Source organism: Chelonoidis abingdonii, chromosome 9 (genome assembly GCF_003597395.2).
Source record: "Chelonoidis abingdonii isolate Lonesome George chromosome 9, CheloAbing_2.0, whole genome shotgun sequence".
NCBI classification, from domain to species: Eukaryota; Metazoa; Chordata; order Testudines; family Testudinidae; genus Chelonoidis; species Chelonoidis abingdonii.
This window is the reverse complement of record NC_133777.1, coordinates 51,057,156-51,073,277: the sequence shown is the minus strand read 5'-3', so window position 1 is coordinate 51,073,277 and position 16,122 is coordinate 51,057,156. Positions and strand designations below refer to the sequence as shown.

At 41.6% G+C, this 16,122-nt stretch overlaps 1 protein-coding gene across 1 annotated transcript in view; it reads right to left on the bottom strand.

Moving 5' to 3' along the window:
- Positions 1-16,122, bottom strand: part of ACSBG1 (acyl-CoA synthetase bubblegum family member 1) — a 74,113-nt gene that overhangs the window by 11,327 nt on the left and 46,664 nt on the right. The window contains 4 exon segments of the mRNA XM_075069062.1: positions 1,788-2,005; positions 4,522-4,755; positions 8,625-8,806; positions 13,976-14,125. Coding sequence (XP_074925163.1) covers positions 1,788-2,005; positions 4,522-4,755; positions 8,625-8,806; positions 13,976-14,125 — 784 coding nt within the window.

Below are 16,122 nucleotides of genomic sequence, written 5' to 3'. Positions count from 1 at the left end.
AATTGTTACTCACAGGTTTGGGTCCTAACTTCACTAGTGTTCAGCAACAGCTTTGGAGACTATAGGATCTATGATATACTTTCCCTGCCCATATGTATTTTATATACAATAGCTGTCGACTAAATTCACATAAATTGGCACAGTCAATACTGCACAATTATTTTCCTGGATAATATGATGTGTGTACAGAAATATTTTATGAAGTACAATTTATATTTCTAGGATGAGAGATTACATTATGCTTTATCATATCTTAAATGTATGACTACCCTTCCACAAATCAGATGTTGATCTAAACTTTAGAGATTTCCATATCCTCCTCAACTTTTCACTCAACTTTTCTAAACCCACAAGAGTGCCTGTAATTTTATGACTGCTTCTGCACCACCCGCAATGAGGTTTCATTAAGGGGGTTGTCTTAACTAGCTGTCTCTGACATGTGACTATTCACATTTTAAGAGCCATGCTGGCTCAGAGATATCACAAAATAGCATAATTTGTCCCTCTCATCCTTGATGCATTGAAAGTCCTGTCAGAACTCATGAGAACTGAAGACACCAGCCAGGCCTGCTGAGATGGATTTCAGCAAATGGAGGAGATCTGTTTCAGGCTCAAGGAGAGATGGGGGGTGGGGGGATTTATCTGAACTTCCAACATATTTTAAATGGTTTAGACTTGGGTTTGAAGTTTGCATGGAAATTCAGGCAGTATTTATTTTATCCAAACTGGCTCACTTAGCCTTAATTTATCTTTAATTTACAGTATTTATTTATTTTTTAAATGGCACTCCCATCACTGAAGGTATAAGTGCAATGCAAACATTAAGATAATTGAACTGAGCCACTTTGTTAAAGAATAATAACGGGGGAAAGGAAAAGGCAGAGAATTAAGGGAGACCAAAATGATCACATTCAGTGCAGACTAATTATAGCATTTAATAAAGCCCACCAGGACTGACTGCACATGATAATGTTATCCTGTTACAAATTCACCAGCAAGTACAGCTACTTCCCTCATGATTCATCTTTTCTTCTGGGGTTACAGTTACTTATTACACAAGATAGTTTAGGAAGCATCTGAACTGTGAAAAAATATCACCCATCTGAGTACGTATCTTGGAAGAGAGCATCCAGGCAAACAAATTACCAAAACCTTCCCATGGCAACATTTCAAGCAAAATACTGTCACGAGACCCAACTATTCTTCTTTGTTTTAACTTATCCTTCTACCCTCAAAAATTAGAAGGGTATTGTTCAAATGGTCTGGAAATGCAGAGCTTACAGCCATCTCAGATGTCCAGCTCCCACATGGCAGTAAGAGTACAATGAGTTTTCCTGTTTCATTAGGCACCCTCTTCTAGCATGTAGCCCCATGATTCATAACTTAATACAAAACATAGTGATTGTCTAACATTATTGTCTGAATATTTTGATCAGTAAGTAAGGCGAAGGACTTAGCAAGATTCAAATCGGGATTGAACATTTACATGGATAACAAAATATCCAGAATTATTGTTAATGCTAACAAAATGAATATTGGAAGGGAGATGAAACTTCATGTTGCAATGATTACGCCAATCTCTAAGGATGAGACCTTCCTGGGAGCAGATTCTCTCATATCTACTTTTTGTGAGGTTTCCTCTGAAGCACTTGGTGCTGGAGTTGGACACACTCAGCCAGGTGGACCACAAGCCTGATCCAATAAGGCATTCCTATGTGCTTATCTGTTGTATGACTGAACAACACTGAATAGTTACTTTAAAATGTTGGGAGGAGACTGCTTTTTACCTTTAATTCTTCCAGTAACATAGAGGAAGCCGTCCTTGTCTAATCTTCCCAAGTCTCCAGAATGCAACCACCCATCATCATCAATGGCTTCTTTTGTTTTATCCTCCATATTTAAATAACCCATGAAAACATTTCTTCCCCAGAAACAAATTTCTCCATTGCCATCTGCATCCTCATTCACCAGTTTTACTTTGCAGCCAGGAACTGCTTTGCCACAGCTAGAAGGGAACAAGAAAAAAAAGATTCATACGGAATGCTAGAAAAGCCAGATAAAATATAGAGCGAACCTTTACAATAGCTCATCTCTAAGACCTTGAGAAGGTATAAACAAAGACACTCATCATTGTTAGAAAGTTATGGGCCAGAATCTCAGCTGATGTAAAGCAGCAGTGTAAGTGGAGTTCTGCACATTTACATCAGCTGAGGATTTTGCCCTGTGTTGCTACTTAAGTGGACTTTTTGTTTCTTTTGGATGATTAAAACACTTCTCTGTTTGAAATTTCACATTTGCACATTATTCCCTCCTAAATAGGCCAGCCCTTTGGTTTAATAGTTGTGCTCTGCACAGCATGCAAGAGACTGGGTTTGATTGACACCCTGGGCCAAAGTGCAGTGGAAGCAACATGCTCAGCTTCTGGCATGAAGTCTGTCTTGAGCTGGAACACAGAGCCTTGAAGATGGGGAAGTAAAGGAAAGAACAAAGAGAACCTACATCTCCCAAGTCTCTGTCCAGCACTATATCCACTAGACAACACCGCTTCTCAAGTGCAAGGCTTAATGGACACTGTATCAAGGCGAATCTAAATTTTACAGCAAAGCAACCTGGAAATACTGTAGCAGCTTTTCATACATTAAAAATAGAGCATTTTACTGAACTGCATATATATTTGATATTCAGTTCATTCTGTCTTTTCCCAATTTTCTGTTTTCAATTTGTTGCAGATTTTTGTAGTAAAAATGCATAAATATGTGGCAGAAACTGACAAGGGTGAAACTAGAAGTTTTAGCAGCTGGGTCCAGTGCAATAAGGGCTTTTGCCACCTAAGTAGATGTGGAAGGCAACTTGGGACTGTGGGATAAGAGCACATTGACATTTCTGTCAAAATGATCAGCAATGAAACAGTTAACAGTCTCAATGTTGGAATTGTGCCTCTTTAAATTAATCAGTAGGAGAGTGAGAATTAATACTCTGGAGAAACTACAGACTGCTTGATAGTTGTGTGGATATACATTAGCCAGAGATATAAATAATTACGAATGCAGACTGAGTATCAGCTCCAGATTTTTTCAGAATTTGCTGATGAACTACATTGTTGCACACAACTTGACTGCACTCATCTCTTCCTGACAGAGGCTAAAGAACATTTCTGGTTTGGAATCTGGTATCTGCTAGTAATTTATATTTCAAAAGCCTGATTCTGCATTCACTGTACACTCAAGTTCTCTTGGGCAACAAAAATGTATAGCAGTGCTGCATTTGGACTGAAACTTTCCTAAAGTCTGATATCCATATGCTAGTGAACATCATATCAGACAGAATATCCAGAATATCACCCCACATTCATTCTAATCTTTCATTTACATTTAGGATAATTGGTTGGTAAAATAAGGTTCTAGGAAGGCACCTAGTTCACTAATCACTCAGCAGCATAAATCACGCAGGCCTGAATTCCACAATCTCGCGTGAAATCTGATCAATCAGGCTTTGCATAGCTGCCCTGTTCAGGAAGTGGAGGAAAAATGCAGCCGGATCCAGGCCAGTCTCACCCTTTTCTCTGCCTATATGAGGTTCCTGGCCAACTGAACCTGGGAAGAAAGACCCAGTAGCTTCTTCCACTGTCCAGCCCAACACTCTTTTCTGTATCAACATATTCAGGGCTGGTCTGCTCACGTCCTGGGCCTGCAGCCCCTATGCAATCATTCTACTCAGGTTCCTCAAAGGTTGGGCAAGGGTTTGGAGTGAAGGACGAGTACCACCTATCAAATTTTTGTAAAGCTAGTACAGCAAACCATGTGTTAGCCTTTTAATAATGGGACTGTGTTAACTTCACAGATGTGTTATTGGGTCTCAACAGTTAAAATTACAGCAATTATAATCATACATGTAACAGAATGATTCAAATCTGCATTAATGCAGGGCTTCTGCAGCATGCAGAGCCTTCTGCCAAGGGGTGAATATCATCCATATAGGGTTAAATCTAAGCAGCTTGAAGATTAATAATCATCCACCTGATGTTACTGCTTTAAACAAGGTTTTCATATTAATATTTATATGAAAGCTAGATAAAATCAATACTGTCTTTGCAAAGTTATTACAGACAGGTAATCTCATAGTCTGGGTGCACACAGCATTCTGGTTTTTACAAAGAACTCAACAAAGCTGAATGCTGAGGAAGAATCAAGAGCCCTGGTTTAAGCCAGGAGGACACTTGCTAGCCTTATAAAGAGTGTTTCATAGGATGTGGTTTTTATTAGACTGTATTTATTTACACTGTGTATTTATTTACACTGAAATACACAGATTTTGACTCTAAAAGAGAAGACAAAGACTTGGCAAATTCACAGAATAATGTGTAACTCTGTACCATAACTTAATTACTCAGAAACTGCCATAAAAACAAGGAAGTGAAAGAGGGAGTGGGAAAGAAAAACAGTGGGAACAGGAGGGATCGTGGGCATTCTCATGTTGATGGTATTGTTTGGTTTCTGCCTGTAAAAGGTTCTGTAAAATTACCTGCAATGTCTGTAAACATATGGCCCAGACATGCAGTGCGGGCCTGTGGTCTCGCTCATCCCATACGCCTGGTACAAGGGGATGTTCAGACTCAAGAAGAAATCCAGAGTTTCTGTAGTGAGAGGAGCAGCACCAGAGAAATGCTTCTGACAGTTGGAAAATCCCAGAGCACTGCGGATTTTTGCAAGTACTAAGTAGTCTGCTAATCTTGTTTGAAAGGGCTTCAAGTCACTGCTGAGTGGAAAACACACAGAGAAAGACAGGGGAATTCAGAGGAAATGTAAATAATTTCCAAAACAAACCAACTTTGTGTTTCAATTACATGTTCATCATTTGGTTTTGGATGTCTAGGCACATTATTTCCCATTTGTATCATTTACAGGATGTCCTTCCCTGAATACTAACTCCAAATACCAGGGATGTTCCAATTTTGCAGGTTCATGAAGGACTGATGAAATGCATTGTGGAGATCACTATTTTCACTATTCCTTGATTCTTTACCATTTAAATATGTGCTAATTCCACCAAAATCTATGATCATTAAGATAACAAGAGCCTCATTGTCTGGGAAATTTGAGAAACCTATCTGGGAAACTGAAAAGTCATACAAGTAATCAGTACAGATATGCAATGCTTTTTGTAATCTCTATGGGCATGCGTACATTGCAAAGAAAAACCTGCAGCTGGCCCATGCCATTCAACTCAGGCTCGTGGGGCTCAGGCTGAGGGGCTGTTTCATTGCTGTGTTGACTCTGGCTGGAGCCTAAGTTCTGCAACCTTCCCACCCCTTAATTCTAGAGCCCGGGCCCTAGACCCGAAGTCTACACAGTAATGAAACAGTCCCACAGCTGAGCCCCATGAGCCCAAGTTGGCTGGCATGGGCCAGCTGCGAGTTTTTCTTTGCTGTGTAGACATACCCTATAGGATCTTCTCCTCTGCTGTACATAAATTCATAACCAAGTGCTATCGTGCCTCAGGCCTCTATAAAACTGTTTCTTTTTGATGGGGGAGTGGAGTGATTAATCCTCAGGGCTCTGTAGATAACATAAAAACCTAGGAACAGCCATACTGGGTCAGACTTATGCCAAAAGCAGACTCCCTCAGGGAACTGATGGGCAGGATCCGCTGGGAGGCTAATATAAGGGGGAAAGGAGTCCAGGAGAGCTGGCTGTATTTTAAAGAAGCCTTATTGAGGGTGCAGAACAAACTATCCCGATGTGCAGAAAGAATAGCAGATATGGCAGGTAAGCAGCTTAGCTTAACAGAGAAATCTTCAAAGTGTTTAAAAACAAAAAGGAAGCATAGAAGAAGTGGAAACTTGGACAGATGACTAGGGAGGAGTATAAAAATACATGCAGGGGTGTAATCAGGAAGGCCAAAGCACAATTGGATTTGCAGCTAGCAAGGGATGTGAAAGGTAACAAGAAGGGTTTCCACAAGTCTGTTAGCAACAAAGCAGGGGAGGGATAGCTCAGTGGTTTGCACATTGGCCTGCTAATCCTAAAATTGTGAGCTCAATCCTTGAGTGGGCCACTAAGGGCTCTGGGGCAAAATCAGTACTTAGTGCTGCCTAGTGAAGGCAGGGGGCTGGACTCCATGACCTCTCAGGGTCCCTGCCAGTTCTATGAGATAGGTGTATATCTCCATGTATTAATATAAGGTCAGGGAAAGTATGGGATCCTTACTGAACGGGGGAGGCAAACTAGTGACAGATGATGTGGAAAAAGCTGAAGTACTCAATGCTTTTTTTTGCCTCAGTTTTAGTTTCAGACAAGGTCAGTGCCCAGACTGCTGCACTGGGCAGCACAGTATTGGGAGGAGGTAAGCAGCCCTCAATGGTGAAAGAACAGGTTAAGGACTATTTAGAAAAGCTGGATATGCACAAGTCCATGGGGCCAGATCCAATGCATCCAATGGTGCTGAGGGAGTTGGCTGATGTCATTGCAGAGCCATTGGCCATTACCTTTGAAAACTTGTGGCGAGCGGGGGAGGTCCCAGACAATTGGAAAAAGGCAAATATAGTGCCCATCTTTGAAAAAAGGAAAAAGGAGAATCCAGGAAACTACAGACCGGTCAGCCTCACCTCAGTCCCTGGAAAAATCATGGAGCAAGTCCTCAAGGAATCCATTTTGAAGCACCTGGAGGAGAGGAAGGTGGTCAGGTAGAGTCAACATGGATTCACCAAGGCCAAGTCATGCCTGGTCAACTTGATTTGCCTTCTATGATGAGATAACTGGCTCTGTGCATATGGAGAAAGTGGTGGATGTGATATATCTTGATTTTAGCAAAGCTATTGATAAGGTCTCCCACAGTATTCTTGACAGCAAGTTAAAAAAGTATGGATTAGATTAATGGACTATAAGGTGGATAGAAAGCTGGCTAGATCGTCAGGCTCAATGGATAGTGATCAAGGGCTCAAAGTCTAGTTGGCAGCCGGTATCAAGTGGAGTGCCCCAGTGGTCTGTCCTGGGGCCAGTTTTGTTCAACATCTTCATAAATGATCTGGATGATGGGATGGATTGCACCCTCAACAAGTTTGCAGATTACGCTAAGATGGGAGGAGAGGTAGATATGCTGGAGGGTAGAGATAGGGTCCAGAGTGAACTACACTAATTGGAGGATTGGGTCAAAAGAAATCTGATGAAGTTCAACAAAGACAAGTACAGAGTTCTGCACTTAGGACAGAAGAATGCACTGCTACAGACTGGGGACCAACTTGCTAAGCAGCAGTTCTGCAGAAAAGGACCTGGGGTTTACAGTAGACGAGAAGCTGGATATGACTCAACAGTGTGCATTTGTTGTCTAGAAGGCTAATGGCATATTAGGCTGCGTAAGTAGAAGCATTGCCAGCAGATCGAGGGAAGTGATTATTCCCTTCTATTCGACACTGGTGAGGCCACATCTGGAGTATTGCATCCAGTTCTGGGCCCCCTACTACAGAAAGGATGTGGATAAATTGGAGAGAGTCCAGAGGAGGGCAATAAAAATGATTAGGGGGCTGGGGCACATGACTTATGAGGAGAGGGTGAGGGAACTGGGCTTATTTAGTCTGCAGCCGAGAACAGTGATGGGGGATTTGACAGCAACCGTCAACTACCTGAAGGGGGGGTTCCAAAGAGGATGGAGCTTGGCTGTTTTCAGTGGTGGCAGATGACAGAACAAGGAGCAATGGTCTCAAGTTGCAGTGAGGGAGGTCTAGGCTGGATATTAGGAAAAACTATTTCACTAGGAGGGTGGTGAAGCACTAGAATGGGTAACCTAGGGAGGTGGAATCTCCCATCTTTAGAGGTTTTTAAGGCCTGGCTTGACAAAGCCCTGGCTGGGATGATTTAGTTGGGGTTGGTCCTGCTTTGAGCAGGGGGTTGGACTAGATGACTTCCTGAGGTCTCTTCTGACCCTAGTCTTCTATGAGTCTATGATTACATCAAGCCCAGTATCCTGTCTTCCAGAGGCAATGAACAGAACAGGCAATCATCAAGTGATTCATCACCTGTCATCTACTCCCAGCTTCTGGCAAACAAAGGCTAGAGACACCCAGAGCATAGTGTTGCATACCTGACCATTTTGGCCAATGACCATTGATAGACTTATCCTCCATAAACTTATCTAATATTTTTTTTAACTGCATTATAGTTTTGGCCTTCAAAACATCACCTGGCAATGAGTTTTACGACCCTGGAAAATCAGAGAAAATGCATTGATACTCTGGGAATGGATGCCAAAGCCTGAAACTTGCAACAAAGGTGGAGAAAATATCCAGTGGAAAACTATAGTAAAGCCCAGAGCAGAACCTTGGTTGCAAGACATGGGATAGTTTGTGCCAGACACAAAACCTATCTTTAAAAATCCAGTCAAAACTAGATACCCCGGCAGACACTGAATCCAAGATCAGTTTTACAAGATGCTATTGAACATCTTTTCTCCCCACTGATTTCTACCAAAATATGAAACTACAGTGCTGAATGCAAATTACCAGGCAAAATATCTGTGCTAGTGAGAACAGAAAGGTAACCCCCCTAAAGTCAGTGGGGCTACTTGGGGATAATTGAGGGCAGATAAGGTTCTTTAGGCATCGCTAAAGTAGTATTTGTTACTAATTATACCTTCCTGAGCAGCTTAGGTTCCTCTCTAAGCTAATGGACATGGCCCATGATAGCACTTTCTTTTTCATAAATCCCGACTGAGCAAACGTGTCCTTTAATTTCTCCATGATTTTCTCCCATACTCGTGGAACTCCCATATGAGATGTTGGCTGTGCTTCTTTCAGTGTATTGACCAAGCTGCCCTGTTAAAATAAGAGAATATATTGCAAAGGTCAGGATTGGTGTTATGGAGGTTTTTTTGTTCCTAATGGATTAAGTATTGCAGCACTTATATGTATAATATCATTGAAGTCAGAGCCTATTATTTCAGCTAGATCCCCAGGTGAGCTAGACCAGTGCTTGATACAACTGTGTCTGTGCTGGGTGTGTAAGGGAGTGCGCACAGTTGGCTTTACTCCTCCTTTCTATCCCCTCTGATCCTGCCTATCTGAAACACTGCTTACACTCCCTCCTGTGCCAGGGAAATCTTCAAGATGCTGCCTTAAAAAGGGCTCAGGTTCTGGCCATGTTATTTTTTCATTTTATAATGTAATGAACTAACTTTGTGTATAGAGAGGGTAAGAGACCCACTATGACTATCAGTTATAGGAACTCTTCTTTAGCTAAAGGAGGGATGGATAGCTCAGTGGTTTGAGCATTGGCCTGCTAAACCCAGTTGTGAATTCAGTCCTTGAGGGGGCCACCTAGGGATCTGGGGCAAAATCAGTACTTGGTCCTGCTAGTGAAGGCAGGGGGTTGGACTCAATGATCTTTCAGGGTCCTTTCCAGTTCTATGGAAAGGTATATCTCCATATATTATATTATAAAGTGATAGATACCTGTGATTTTGGAGCTGACGGACCAGAGTTCTAGTCATGGCTCAGGGTTAGGGTAAAATGGGGCCTTAGGCCACTGGAGTATTGGGCCTACATCTCCCATTGAATTCACTTTTCCAGAATGGTTACACAAAACTTGCAATTATCTTGTGCATCTGTTATACCAATAAAAACTAGCAAGATCTTGAAGGGGACAAGACATTTGTCACATTTATTGTAAATACCATAATAAAATAAAAGATAACAGCAAACAATGTTAGTTTGTGTATACTATATTACGCTATGAATATATATAGTATAATATTATCCATCTCACACAATCCTTCATAAAGTTCTGTATGTAGATATTATAGTTACGCCTTAAAAGTTGCGTTGGGCCAGAACCATGGCCAGGTCACTCTGTACACAAGAGTGAGCCGCCAGTCCGGCTCAGGTGCACCTGATTGCTCCTGGGGCTGGCATGCAGAACACAGACTCAACAGTCCTCAGTCTTAGAGTCCAGCCTTATATAGGGCATTCTGCTGTTTTTAATAATCAGCAGGTGCCTGGCTCCAATGTTGCAGCCAGCAATTGTTACCCAAGTCTCTATCTCACCTTCTTTTTTACAGGTTTTTAGTTTGGTATTTCAAACTATTAGGTCTTGCTGTGTCTGCTGCCTTTTGGGTTTGGATTGATCACCCGGTCAATTGCAGGCGTGACCTTTCAGCCTTGAAACTGGCTTTGATCTTTCCTCTGTTTGTGTCTTTTGTCATTATCTTTTTAGGGTGGGATGCTTTTACTTTATGTTATCACTAGTTGTCTATGGTCTTTCAGCCACGGTAGTTGAACTTCACCTCATCCCAGGAAGGTGTGGGCTGCGAGGTATTTATCATCCATAACATGCCTCATTCACACCATCTAAACAACTAACTCTAAATTACAGCGAGTTTGTCAAAAATGAAGGTTTGAGGAAGGCTTTACCAAAATGGAGTGAGTGTTTTAAAATGGGCGTTTGAATTATAGATATGCGAAACAGGTGAACAGACGTTACAAATGCAGGCAAGATGTAGTGAATGCCGTGAACAGAAAGTCACAATTAAGTAAAGTGAAAAATTAAAAACAATTTTCATTTTAATCAGTTACATACGACATTCCTTAAACACCAAATTGATCTCATTAATGCTTCTGCATGGTAGAAAAAAATTAACAATAAATGTAAATGTAAAGCACTCCAAGGTCTGATAAGCATCTCGCTCAAAGCAAAGTAACCTTGTCTCCCCACTTAATTCCAGTCCAGAGGTTCATATATTGAGCAGTTTGGCGAACTGAGCGGGACAGTAACTGAACTTATAATCCTGGTTAGGTTTCTGCTGGTTGCAATACCCGCGCTCTGCTGCATGTGTTGCACATCCAGGTATATCTTTCACATATAAGTACAGATGGTTATATTATTTTTGTTTTATTTTATAGCAATTTAAGCAGCCAACGTCGCGGTTATTTAATAAACTCTGACTCTGTGTGATATAATACAATGCTATTATTAGAACAGACAAAGAAAGTCCTGTGGCTAACCTTATAGACTAACAGACATTTTGGAGCACAAGCTTTCGTGGGTGAAAACTCACTTCATCAGATGCATGTAATCTGTTTAGATATATCACTACCTCTAATAACATGTAGATTGTCACCCATCTATAAAACCTGTGTAGAGCAAATGAACTGCCAGGAATATAATGAATGGTGGCTGTCTGTTTTTCCCCTGGCTGCACTGTGAGCACTACAATTCTTGCCTTACATATGCAATTGGTATTGCTGATACGATTAACCTCACCAGAGGGCTCATGGACTGAACAGACAAGGGAACTGAACTACGCCTTCATAGAATCATAGAATTATAGGACTGGAAGGGACCTTTATAGGTCATATAGTCCAGTCCCCTGCACTGAGGCAGGACTAACTATTATCTAGACCATTCCTGACAGGTGTTTGTCTAACCTGTTTTTAAAAACCTCCAATGACAGAGATTCTACAAACTCCCTAGGTAATTTGTTCCTGTGCTTAACTATCCTGAAGATTAGGAAGTTTTTCTTAATATTTAATCTAAATCTCCCTTGCTGCAATTTAAGCACATTCCTTTTTATCCTGTCCTCAGTGGTTAAGAACAAGTTATCACCCTTCTTTTTATAACAATCTTTTATGTACATGAAGACTGTTATGTCTCCCCTGTCTTCTCTTTTCCAGACTAAACAAACCCAATTTTTTCACTCTCTCCTCGTTGGTCAGATTTTCTAGACTTTTAATCATTTTTGTTATTCTCCTCTGAACTTTCTCCAGTTTGTCCTCATCTTTCGCACAGTGTGGTGCCCAGAACTGGTCACAATACTGCAGTCGAGGCCTTATCAGTGCTGAGTAGAGTAGAAGAATTACTTTTCGTGTCTTGCTTACAACATTCTTGCTAGTACATCCCGGAGTGGTATTTGCTTTTTTTGCAACAGTATTACATTGCTGACTCATATTTAGTTTGTGATCCACTATAACCACCAGATCCTTTTCTGCAATATTTCTTCCCAGGCAGTCATTTCTCATTTTGATTATTCACTCCTAAGTGTACTACTTTGCATTTGTCCTCATTGAATTTCACCTATTTATTTTAGACCATTTCCCCATTTCACTCCTAAAGATGGCCCTTCCCAGTCAGGCTTGAGGTAAACTGGGAGACCCATGAAGGGAAGCTTGCACTGTCCCTGCTCTTGCTGCTGTCCCATAGGCGCCAACTCTGTGGATGCTGCACGGCTGGAGCACCCACACGGAAAAACTATGGCTGCTGAGCACCAACCGGCAGCCCCCCGTCAGCTCCCCTCAATCCTCCCAGTGCCTTCTGCCAGGTGGGCAAGCCCCACAGATTGGCGCTTCCCACTCCCTCCCTACACATCCCGCCTAACGCAATCAGTTGTTTTGCAGTGTGCAGGAGGCTGGGGGGAAGGAGTGAGGATGTGGCACGCTCAAGGGAGGGGGAAGAAGTAGGCGGGAAGAGGAGGTGGTGGAGTGGGTGCCAGAAGAGGTGGGACGGGGTGGGGATAGGACCTGGGGCAGAGCTGGGGGTCCAGCATGCCCCAACACTTTGAAAAGTTGGTGCCTGTGTGTTGCCCAGCTATCGGTAAAGAGGACTCCAGTGTCCAGGAAGGTCAGTCTGTCACCTTTCATCAGCAAAGCATTTCTAGGATGCAATTTGAAACAAAATAGCAATAAATACTATAGAACAGTGAGTTCACATGATAGAAAGGGTAATTTACCTACACAAAGTCATTCAGCATCACCAATGGTATTCAGCATCAGGAATACTAGCCATGGTGTATAGGTTCAGGGAGGCTGACCTAGGTGCAGAAGGCAATGTTGGGCAAGTGCTTGTGGAAAAAGAGTACAAAGAGGCTTGACAAGATATTTTCTAGTTATGTAGCTGCATTATCTGCTTAGCATCCAAAAATCCCTCAACACAGTTATGTTCACACTTCAGTTCAGGGTTGGGATGAAGGGGATGAATGTTTGACCCAGCACAGATTTAGAATAAGGGCAGAGGGAAACGTCTTTTGACTAAAGAAGGCAGCAGCACAGTTACAGGCAAAGGATGTTTTCCACTGTGTTGATCAGCATAAAAATAGCCTGCTTGTGCACAGTAGCCAGAAATAGTCTGACAGCAAAATAGAAACTATACCAGATTCCTTTGAGACAGAAGAACACAGGATTTGCCATACCAGATCAGAGCTTTGGTCCACCATGTCCAGTGTATCTTACTTCCAGATATTGCTCTGCCTACTCCCTGCTTTAGGATGAATTGCTCTCAGTATCAGTTCCTGTGCTCCATCAAGAGCAGAAGCTGCAGTTCCAGCCAGGTCCTTTTATGGGCTACACAAGTGTTCATGCAAGTTCCTTAATCCTTTCCCGCACTGCATAGTCATGTAAGGGCCAACCACATTCTAGCCCATGGTGAGCAGACTTTTGTGTAAAGTCCTTTTTCACTGGACTTTTTGCCTCTCTCTGGCACTAGAGAATTGGCTGTTTGCAGCAACATAGACTCAGATTTTGTGAATAAGAGGGCTGTAGAATATACAAAACTTTTGCTATTCTTTACTAAATTAGGAGGAACCAAAATGAATGTAACTTGGAAAGGTAATAATGTTACAGATAAAGGGCCAAGTTTAATAAAACGTTGCAAAAGCTTCTAATATCAGGCTGCTGTGACATTGGCTGGCTAAAGTGTATGATTCTTCTGAAGATGATCTTGAGAGGTCATTTGAAGATATTTGTGGTAATAGCATTTTATCACACAATCAACTGCATGAACCCAAAAATGTCACTTATAAATTCAGCTATGAGAAGAGCTTGTAGTTTTTCAGAAATATATAGTTTGGATATAGTTTCTTTTGCTATTGCATCCTTAAAACAGAGTGCCACAGTTCTTGGAGACTCCACCATGATCCCATTTCTTTCTAAAGCACAGAAATAAACACCCTCATGCTTTGAGAATCTTTATTATAAAGCTGTGTCTGGAGTACATACATTGTCATGACTCAGCATGGCTCCTTTTGGCTTCCCAGTTGTTCCAGAAGTGTATACTAGCACACAGCATTGGTTTGGCTTTTGAGAGCTAATAATGTCATCGAGTGTAGCATCTGGTATCTCATTTCCCAACTCCATAAATTCTTGCATCTACAAAATGAAATGGGGAAAAAACAATTGAAGGAGTCAGCTAATAGCAAGTGTGGAAATTGCAACATTTTAAGAGTCTGGAAAAAGGACAGAAAAATTAAGATTGGCCTGGTTCTTCTGACCTTTCTTAGGTAAAACTCCCATTCAGGTAAACTGGAATTTCGCCTGTTTGAGGGGTCTAAGCCCAATAAAAGACCATAGTTTTGATCTGTATGTCACACAGTCCCTTCTCTACTAGTTATCCCAAAAGTTTTTGAATCAGCACCACTAACATACAGCTATTAGAAGCAGTGAAGTTTTATTAATTCTTTTGGTGACTACTTAGAGAATAACATTCCTATTCACTTTTCTAGTCAAGTGGGCTGAAAATGTGATTCAGACCTCACATTAGAAATGGTTTTGATTCATAAATAAAGTAAATTGCATCACAGCTTATAATTAAAACACCAAGTAAACTGTCCAATTTTGTTGGGTTTCCAATAGATTATTTCTTGTCTATTCTATATGTAAAGCACTCTGAGATTCTACAATGAAAGGCTCTATGTAAATGCCAAGTATTCTTATTATTTAAATGTGTGAATAATGGCCTTAGTTCTCCACTGCCTAGGGAAGATGAGCAGATTCAGGAAGCTGGCTGAAGCTCTCTGATTCAGGGCTGTCCAGTCCCTGAACCAGGGAAAACATGAAGGATTCCAGTCTAACTTATGCTGCAAGCATATGGTCCCTTTGTGCAACCCAAAATTGCCTTAGCAGAATGGAGAATCTGGGCCAATATGTTCTGTTGATTACTATCAGATATGTCTAGGTAGAATGCATTTATATGGGTCTGAAAGTAACATGAACACATTAAGACCCCATTATTTCCATGTTAATAGGTGATAGAGTGAGGTAATCACAGCATGTGGGAAAGAGAACCAAAAAGGGTTGTTTTCCCACTGAGACTGGATTATTCATATAATGTTTACACAGCTCTATATGAACAGTGACTGAGGGCAGCACCCCAGTTCTATACCTGGCAAGGAATCTCCCCACTACTGTCTTTGGGCCAAATCTTGGATAGTGCACCAAGCCTGTAATCAGCAACTGGGCTTTAAGGTGGCGGTGGCAAGGGAGAGTTTACATAGTTGAGAAGAATGGATCCTTTCCCTCAGGATGCACTCTGTGATCAATACTTCAGCATTTAACCTGCAGTATTCTTCATGGTAGAGAAGCTGCTCCTCCATGGGAGAGTCTGTCTTGGGATTCCTTTTTAATCACTGACATACCAGTCATGCTCCAAACCCCCACCTATAAAAGCATGCAGGAGCCCACCACAGAGCACAGTTTCATGCATATAAGGGTGTGGACCCCTTCATGGTTTCCTCACATCCTGCTCCTTCCCACATAGTGAACTGTATCAATTCCACTGGCAACTGGCAATGGTGCAGGCTCAGGATTTATTTCTATATGGCCTGACTCTTCATGCTTTGTATTCTTGACCTTCCTCTCTTTCATACCACAAGGCATTAATCTCAGTGCGCCTGTTGCCTAGGCTTTGTTTACTTGAACTGCACCTGCACTAGGATAGTGTTTCCATTCCACAGAGACTGAAGGGTAAAGTCTGCCGTAGCTGCAGCAACTGTTCATTACTGTACAATTATCTCCACTATCAATATATTACACAAAAACCTTTTCCTGTCATCCTGTGTTTTATGTGACTAGATTTGTATCAAAGCTAATAAACAACCATCTCTACCAGTGGTGATTCGATCTCTGAGTGTCTCTGTATGGAATACAGACATGGCAACTGCCAATTCTTATCATCACAACTGATGTAAAAATTATCCTCTCGCTGAAAAAAGGTGGCAGATCTGTCACTAGATCAGCAGCATTTTCAGTTACATTTTGTCCTCCACTATTAGAAAATATAAACCATGTCATTTATCTCTTTCAAAGTTCTGAGACACTTGGAACTCAGTGTGAGTTAATCTCCACTGTTTACTGTTATTTAATAACAA